Source organism: Hylobates moloch, unplaced genomic scaffold (genome assembly GCF_009828535.3).
Source record: "Hylobates moloch isolate HMO894 unplaced genomic scaffold, HMol_V3 SCAFFOLD_15, whole genome shotgun sequence".
Taxonomy (NCBI): domain Eukaryota; kingdom Metazoa; phylum Chordata; class Mammalia; order Primates; family Hylobatidae; genus Hylobates; species Hylobates moloch.
In genome coordinates this window covers 3559153-3567755 of record NW_026652290.1, presented here as the reverse complement: position 1 = coordinate 3567755, position 8603 = coordinate 3559153, and the positions used below count along the sequence as shown (strand labels likewise).

Below are 8603 nucleotides of genomic sequence, written 5' to 3'. Positions count from 1 at the left end.
CCAGGTGGGCGTGGAAATGGGGCAGATTAGGGGACCACTGGACTCAGAGGGGAGGGAAGGGCTCATCAGCACCCACTCAGGGAGCCTGTCCCTTTATGTTCCCAAATAAAGGGTCCTAGAAAACTAGAAAGCCAAGGTCTTTTATTAAAGGGTCCCGACTGGTTTTCCCACTGTATTTCCATGCCAGCCAGGGTCCAGGGACAGCCTCCCGGGAGGTACCGGGTGGCTGGGCCTGGGGCCCGCCAGCACAGCGCTTAACGGTATCTGCCTCCTCCACTCCACGGGGCCAGAGGCACCAGCACGATGCCGCCCCGACTCGGCTCTGCGGTGGCCGCCGTGGGCCTGCCCTTCCTTCAGCTCCAGCTGCTGCCCGCGGCATCCCCGCTCATTCCTGCTGCGCAGCTCCTCGCTTGCTGTCTAAGATCTCCCTCCAGTTGTCACTCCAGGAAAGCAGCCGTCTCCTTGTCGGGGGCAGAACCAGGTGCTGATTGTGGCAGCAGGTGAACAAGATGTGCTCCCAGCTTGGGGTCTCCTCCTGGCCTAGGACGGGAAAGTCAGCGCGCTGCCATCTGTCATGGGTATTATTACTCCCTCTCCCTAATCCGGGCAGGCCAGAGGCCTGGAGGCTGCCAAGGATAACGGATCCAACCTCGAATTGTGTCCTTGTCATCAATGAGCAGGTCCCCCAAGACCACCGTCTTGTCCCTTGTCAGGATAATTCGTTCTACGAACTGGGGCCCCAGGTGCCGCTCCACCCAGCGGTACTGTGTGGAAGACACAGGTCTGTGAGTAGGGCCTGATGGAAGCCGTAATTCAGGGACAGGGAATGGGATCTAAGCCCTTGAGAGTCTCCCACCCCCACCTTCTGGGTTTCTGGTGGTTTCTTTTTAAAATCAGGATTTAGGCAGCTCCACGTGCGGAGTAGGGGCGGGGCAGCCACACCTTCTCACCCACACAGTGGTCGTACTTCAGCAGGGGGCTGGTGCAGATGAAGACCTCCGTGCTGCGGAGAAGGACGCGGTTACCGCCGGGAGCCAGGAGCCCGCCCAGGACTCCGCCCGCCCCCACTCTCCTTACTCCGGTAGGTTGTTCATCTCCCGCACAGCGTCCAAGGCTCCCGGGATGGGCTCCAGGTCCAGGAAAAAGCCCGGGGCTTCGTACACACTGGCCACTTTATCCTGAAAGACAAGAGTTCCGGGTCCCGGCTTCCCGTTCCCGCGAGGACTCGCAGGGAGGCTCCTGGGGGCTCCGGGCCCGAGCTCAGAGGGGCGGAGGGGGCTTCGGTCAGGGGCACGCGCCCAAAGGCTCCTCCCCAGCGTGCGCTGCCCGCGGGTTCCAGGGTGAGAGCTCTGCGCCCTTCACAGAGAAGGGGGAGACCGCCGGAACGGAGCGAGCGGGCCCTGCCCGGGTGGGGACCCCGCGTCCCCTACCGCCAGGTCGGGCCGCAGGGCGCGGTACTGCTCGCGGGCCAGGAAGCCGCGGCGCTGCTCCAGCGGCACGTGCGGCTCCTCAGGGAAGCGGCGGCGGAAGCCCCGCAGAAGGCCGGCCTCGAAGTCGGCCAGGACGCCGTCCATGTCCACCAGCACGCGCACGCTCCGCGCCATCGCCGCCGGGCCGGAGCTGCGGGCTCTCCGGGTCTGGGGGGCGCGGGCTGGGCCGGAAGCGCGGGGAGCGGGGAGGGGAGCGCTGCTTCCGGGGCCCAGGCGCCGCACGGGGTCCTGCGGGCTGATTTGCATAGAGCCTCCGGGCCGCCCCGCCCAGGTTGTAAACCAGTGCAGACTGCCCTGCGGTTGCGTGAGGCCTTCCTAGGGTTCGGGTGCAGGGACGGCTTTGGGGGGCACTTTTCAGACCCTGCGCTTCCTCGGGACCCGGCCTTTGTCCCCATCAGCGGCCTCCCACTTTACGGCAGACATACCCCCGTTCACCCCACGTTACTAGTAGGGGACCGACCTTCCGGGGGCCCAACAAAGGGATGCTCTGAAATACTGGGAAGCATCTAACGAGGAGTCAAGGGTCCTAAACCTGTGGGGCTAACTCCACATTTTTTTTTTTTTCTTTTTTTTGTTTTGAGACGGACTCTCTCTGTCGCCCAGGCTGCGGTGCAATGGCGGCGCGATCTCGGCTCACTGCAGCCTCCGCTTCCCGGGTTCAACTGATTGTCTTGCTTCAGCCTCCCGAGTAGCTGGGATTACAGGCACCCGCCACCACGCCTGGCTAATTTTTGTATTTTTAGTAGAGACGGGGTTTCGCCATGTTGGTCAGGCTGGTCTCAAACTCCTGACCTCAAGTGATCTGCCTGCTCGGCCTCCCCAAAGTGTTGGGATTACAGGCGTGAGCCACCGCACCTGGCCAAACTCTTTTACCGCAGTACCGTGGTCTCAGTGGATTGATTTCGTCTGTGCAGTGGAGCGGGAAAAATCCCTCAAGGACTGCAAAGTGAAATAAATCTGTTGACTGGTTTGTGTAAGTCTAGCTGGTTAACAGACTAATTCACACTAGAGTTGGCTTGAAACATGGGAGCTTCAAGCGTGGTTTCCCCCGGAAAGATGATTTTGATCAAGCACAGGTAATCAGGACTGTCCTCAGGACTTTATGTGGAACTGACATCGCTTACCTACTCCCGTCTAGAAAATGCTGAACAGGGCCAGGTGCGGTGGCTCACGCCTATAATCCCAGCACTTTGGGAGGCCGAGGTGGGCGGATCATCTGGGGTCGGGAGTTCGAGACCAGCCTGACCAACGTGGAGAAATCCCGTCGCTACTAAAAATACAAAATTAGCGTGGTGGCGCATGCCTCTAATCCCAGCTACTCGGGAGGCTGAGGCAGGAGAATCTCTTGAACCCAGGAGGCAGAGGTTGTGGTGAGCTGAGATCATGCCATTGCCCTCCAGCCTGGGCAGCAAGAACAAAACTCCTTCTCAAAAAAAAAAGAAAAGCACATGCTGAACTGTGATAAATTTTGTTGACTCTTCTTTTTGTGGATTTCATGAAACTTCCTGACTCCACCCAAATCTATTTACCTACAAACTGTAAAGCCAGGCGCCGTGGCTCAGCACTTTCGGAAGCCCAGGTGGGAGAGCTTGAGCCCAGGAATTCAAGACCAGCCTGAGCAACACAGGGAGACCCTGTCTCTACAATAAACAAATCAATAAGCTAGGTATGGTGGCGCATGCCTGTGGTCCTAGCTACTCATGAGCCTTAGGTGGGAGGAACCCTTGAGCCCAGGCAATTGAGGCTACACAGCCTTCATCCTGCCACTGCACTCCAGCCTGGGTGACAGAGAGAGTCCCTGTGGGGGGAGGGGAGAGCCAAAATTATACACACAGATTTAAGTGGCCCATCTCGCTGTTGTTCCCCTTCTGACGAACCCACTGCTTCCAAATATATGTAACAGAGGCTGGGCACGGTGGCTCACGCCTGTAATCCCCGCACTTTGGGAGGCCGAGGTGGGCGGATCACTTGGTCAGGAGATCCGGACCATCCTGGCTAACATGGTGAAACCCTGTCTCAACTAAAAATACAAAAAAAAAAATTAGCTGGGCGTGGTGGCAGGCGCCTGTAATCCCAGCTACTCGGGAGGCTGACGTAGTAGAATGGCGTGAACCCGGGAGGCAGAGATTGCAGTGAGCTGAGACCGCGCCACTGCACTCTAGCCTGGGCCACAGCAAGACTCCGTCTCAAAAAAAAAATAGAAGCATCACACACACACAAAAACCTGACAGGGCCGGGTGCAGTGGCTCACGCCTGTGATCCCAGCATTTTGGGAGGCCGAGGCAGGTGGATCACAAAGTCAAGAGTTCGAGACCAGCCTGACCAATATGGTGAAACCCCCAACTCTACTAAAAATACAAAAATTAGCTGGGCATGGTGGGGCATGCCTACAAATCCCAGCTACTCAGGAGGCCGAGGCAGGAGAATCGCTTGAACCCGGGAGACAGAGGTTGCAGTGAGCCGAGATCATGCCACTGCAGTCCAGCCTGGGTGACAGAGTGAGACTCCATCTCAGAAAAAAAAAAAAGCCTGACGAACCAGTCTAAGAGGGGCTCAAGTCAACATGCATATGACTCATAGACACGCAGACATTTTGGAGGCCCAGACTTGCGAGTTATCTCAAGGGGAAGCAGTCTTGGGGACTGAGCCCTCAACTTGTGGAATCAAAGCTATCTCCAGGTAAATGATTGTCAGAATTGAATTGGAGGGTCAGGCACGGTGGCTCATGCCTATAATCCCAGCACTTTGGGAAGTCGAGGTGGGCAGATCACTTGAGGTCAGGAGTTTGACCCCAGCCTGGGCAACATGGCAAAACCCTGTCTCTACTAAAAATACAAAAATTAGCTGGGTGTGGTGGCACGTGCCTGTAGTCCCAGCTACTCGGGAGGGTGAGGCAGGAGAATCGCTGGAACCCAGGAGGCAGAGGTTGCAGTGAGCAGAGATTGTGCCACTGCACTTCAGCCTGGGCGACGGACTGAGACAGTCTTAAAAAAAAAAAAAAATTGGAGGACACCTAGCTGGTATCCACTGCAGAATTGCTTGCTTGCTTGCTGGTGGGGAGAAAACTCCGCATATTTAAAGTTGGGGAACTTTTTTTGAGACAGGTTCTTGCTGTCACCCAGGCTGGAGTGCAGTGGTGCAATCATGGCTCACTGCGGCCTCGATCTCACAGGGTCAAGCAATCCTCCTGTCTCAGCCTCCTGACTACAGGCGTGTGCCATCACACCCGGCTATTTTTGGCAGAGACGAGGTTTCACCATGTTGCCCAGTCTTGGAGAACACTTTAAAATGTTACTGCCCAGAACAAAGGGGAGGTAGAAGAAGAGTCTAACCTGCTTATCTTTAGAGCCTTCTTCAGAAAGAAACCCACTTTTCTCTGGGTCTTCATCTGTTTTAACTGTTGTTTTTGTTTGTTTTTTAAGGAGGTCTCACTATGTTGCCCAGGATAGCCTCAAACTCCTGGGCTCAAGCATCCTCTTGCCCTGGCTTCCCAAGTAGCTAATTACAAGCACATCTGGCTATTTAACTTCAAATGACTCATCCAGTCAGTGGGCAGGATTTATAGTGACAAAGAGAAAAGCATCTAACCAGGGAGAACACTGAAACCATCTCAAAAAGAAGACACAGTACACAATGTTTCAAAATGTGGATATTGTTTACTTGAAGCAACAGTCCAGGATTGTGAAGTACAACACATTTTAAGGATGAGACTTTCCTTTCATGGTCAAGCACCAGCATCATGCACACAGCATTAAGTTATTTAAAACAACACCCCTGTGGGACCCCGTTCCTGGAGGAAGACCCACTTCGGTGTGATTGCCTCCCTTGCTTTACTCCTTTTAGTTCCAGTCAGTTTCATTGTACATCCAAGCCTTCCTCTGCCTGAGAGCAGAGGCTTTGCTCATCAGCCAGCCGGTCTTGTTACTATCTGGCTACTTTTTAAGGTTAAAAAATAAAAGGCAGTTTCTTTGCTTTGCAGGCGGCAAGGCATGAGGCGCAGGCCTCTTCATTGTTCACATGGCAAAGGAGGAGGCTCTGAGCAAAGGCCACTGGCAAGTTAGGGCAACACCAAGAAGGCTCTGCGGAGAGACTCCCTGTGGGTTGGGGCCTGGCAGGAACGCTGCCTGTGGACTGTTTATGGTCTGTCCAGTTGAGGCTTGGTAAACCCAAGTAAAGTGTTAAAAACCTCAGTACAAAAGATCCTCTAACACATCTGGAACCAAATTATTTCTTCTTAAAAACACAGTACTAAGTGTCACAAAGCTTTCCCTCCAATCTACTACTAGAAAACACTCATGCCACAGCCCACAGACCCAAGAGTCAAGGACAGAGAGAAACCTGTTCAGAAGAAAAAAAAAAAAAAGACAGCAGTACATAAAGTGCTTCTTTTTAATGAAACAAATCCAAGAGATGTACAGTCAGGCTCAAGTTGTGCAGTTCACAAGCATGGAGGAAACAGACAAAACGACAGTGCTCAGGACAGTCAGAGCTAACCCAAGACGAGGCTGGACTTGCCGCCAGGGGGATTTCTTCTGGAGGGCACTGGGGCCGGCGCCACCGGGCTGGGCACAGGTGCGGCAGGCACGGGCTTCTCTTCACTCTGCCTCAGGCTGCCTGGCAAGTCTATGTCCACATTTTCTGTGAAAACAGGGAATAGAAATAACATAACCACAGCCATTTCCTGCTAAGATCAAGGGTGTGTTTTTTGTTTGTTTGTTTGTTTGATGGTTGGAAACATACCTAAAAGTATAAAGAAAATAACAATCACCCGCCATGCTCCCACTCCACAGAATTAACCATTGTTCATCTTTTCCCATATTTGTGGTTTACGTTCTTTTCTAAATTACACAAATATATGAGGACATGAAGATTTTTTTTTTTTTGACGGAGTCTTGCTCTGTTGCCCAGGCTGGAGTGCAATGGCGTGGTCTTGGCTCACTGCAACCTCTACTTCCCAGGTTCAAGCGATTCTCCTGCCTCAGCCTCCCAAGTAGCTGGAATTACAGGTGCCTGCCACCACGCCCAGCTAATTTTTGTATTTTTAGTAGAGATGGGGTTTCACCATCCTGGCCAGGCTGGTCTTGAACTCATGACCTCGTGATCCACCTGCCTCAGCCTCCGAAAGTGCTGGGATTACAGGCGTGAGGCACCGCACCCACCCCGAGGACATGAAGATTTTTTTTTTTTTTTTTTTTGAGACGGAGTCCTGCTCTGTCACCCAGGCTGGAGTGCAGTGGCGCAATCTCGGCTCACTGCAAGCTCTGCCTCCCGGGTTCACGCCATTCTCCTGCCTCAGCCTCTCCGAGTAGCTGGGACTACAGGTGCCCGCCACCACGCCCAGCTAATTTTTTGTATTTTTAGTAGAGACGGGGTTTCACCATGTTGGCCAGGCTGGTCTTGAACTCCTGGCCTCAAGTGAGCCACCTACCTTGGCCTCCCAAAGTGCTGGGATTACAGGCATTAAGCCACTGCACCCGGCCTAGTTTTCCTTTTTTTTCTTTATTTGAGATGGAGTTTCGCTCTTGTTGTCCAGCCTGGAGTGCAACTGTGCAATTTCAGCTCACTGCAACCTGTGCCTCCCAGGTTCAAGCAATCCTCCTGCCTCAGCCTCCCAAGTAGCTGGGATTATAGGTGCACGCTACAACGCCTGACTAATTTTTTGTATTTTTAGTAGAGACAGGGTTTCACCATGTTGGCCGGGCTGGTCTTAAACTCCTTGACCTCAGGTGATCCACCTGCCTTGGCCTCCCATGGTGCTGGGATTACAGGCGTGAGCCTCCATACTGGGCCCTAGTTTTCTTTTTAATAGCAAGTTTATTTCAGTGTTAACCAATCAAATTCAGTTGCATATTCTAAGATATTTGTAAAAATATTTCATAGAAGTCCCTTTGCCTGAAAAGGCAGTAAGGGCAGTTAATAATGCTCCTATATTAATGGATTTTTTTTTTTTTTTGAGACTGCATCTCATTCCATCGCCCAGACTGGAGTAAAGCAGCGTGATCCCGGCTCACTGCAACCTCCGCCGCCCAGGCTCAAGCGATTCTCCTGCCTCAGCCTCCCAATAGCTGGGGTTATAGGCGCCCGCCACCACGCCCAGCTAATTTTTTTGTATTTTTGTAGAGATGAGGTTTCACCATGTTGGCCAGGCTGGTCTCAACCTCCTGACCTCAAGTGATCCACCCGCCTCAGCTGCCCAAAGTACTGAGATTACAAGCGTGAGCCACCATGCTTGGCCAAGAAGAGGTCTTTAACACTTACTCTCAATTCATGTACTTATGTCATGATAGGCTAGAAACAAACAAATCTCTCTCTTCTGTGGCTGCAGTATTTCTGACTGGACAGACATTTATTTATTTATTTTTGATGCTTTGTTAATGTTAACATGCTACTGCTGCTTTTAACATTTCATGAATTTCTGGAACACTCTATGGAAGTAACATATAACATGTTCTATACTATTTAACTACAAGCAAAAATAGAGTATGAAGCTTTTCAGAATGACAGCTGTCACAATTATGAACTAAAACTCAGAGAGGGTCACCCATTAGTTTCCTTGGTTACATCCATTGTAAAAGAAGCAAGATCAAATGCACTGGATCAGATACACAAGTCCTACAATAAGTGTCCCTGAGATAACCTAAATATAATTGTAAATATAAAAAACAAAACTCCACATTTAAAATATTCAAGATAAAGAGAATTCGGACTGAGACAACTTGTTAGTTTAAGCAGTTTCATTTCTGCTGGTGGGACATGGCCTCCTGCTATACACACAGAATCCACTGAAGTCTTCATTCTCTGTCTGAATCAAGCAGTTAATGAACATTCTGAAGAAGAAAAAATTATCTTGCAGTCCTGCCATGGTGGTTTATTTTCATAAAATCCTCTTCAGATGAATCAAGCTCAATACTACCAATCTTATATTTGTCTTACGTTATTACTAGAACTGTTTTGTTTTTCACAAATACATAACATACTAATAAAGAAGAAGAAAAAAATAAAAAAGCACCTATGGGGCCGGGCGCGGTGGCTCATGCCTGTAATCCCAGCACTTTGGGAGGCCGAGGCGGGCGGATCACGAGGTCAGGAGATCGAGACCATCCTGGCTAACAC

The 8603-nt window shown here is 51.7% G+C and overlaps 2 protein-coding genes across 4 annotated transcripts in view; both read right to left on the bottom strand.

Annotated features, from left to right (window-relative positions):
- Nucleotides 1-124: 124 nt before the first annotated feature.
- NT5C (5', 3'-nucleotidase, cytosolic) lies at nucleotides 125-1891 on the bottom strand. Of its 2 annotated transcripts, none has more exons than XM_032177894.2 (5): nucleotides 1431-1891; nucleotides 1078-1178; nucleotides 943-1003; nucleotides 650-764; nucleotides 125-535 (listed from the first exon to the last, which is right to left on the bottom strand). In XM_032177894.2, the coding sequence occupies exons 1-5, from the start codon at nucleotides 1734-1736 to the stop codon at nucleotides 438-440; spliced, it is 681 nt and encodes a 226-aa protein (XP_032033785.1). In that variant the 5' UTR covers nucleotides 1737-1891; the 3' UTR covers nucleotides 125-437. The 2 variants fall into 2 exon arrangements, with proteins under 2 accessions (XP_032033785.1, XP_032033784.1); XM_032177893.2 differs by having other exon boundaries at nucleotides 125-540; nucleotides 1431-1878.
- A 3985-nt stretch (nucleotides 1892-5876) lies between these two features.
- The window catches only part of JPT1 (Jupiter microtubule associated homolog 1), a 21460-nt gene continuing 18733 nt past the window's right edge, over nucleotides 5877-8603 (bottom strand). For both annotated transcript variants that reach the window (XM_032177899.2, XM_058429124.1), the window contains exon 5: nucleotides 5877-6128. In XM_032177899.2, coding sequence (XP_032033790.1) covers nucleotides 5980-6128 — 149 coding nt within the window. In that variant the 3' untranslated portion in view covers nucleotides 5877-5979. The remainder of the gene's footprint in view (nucleotides 6129-8603) is intronic.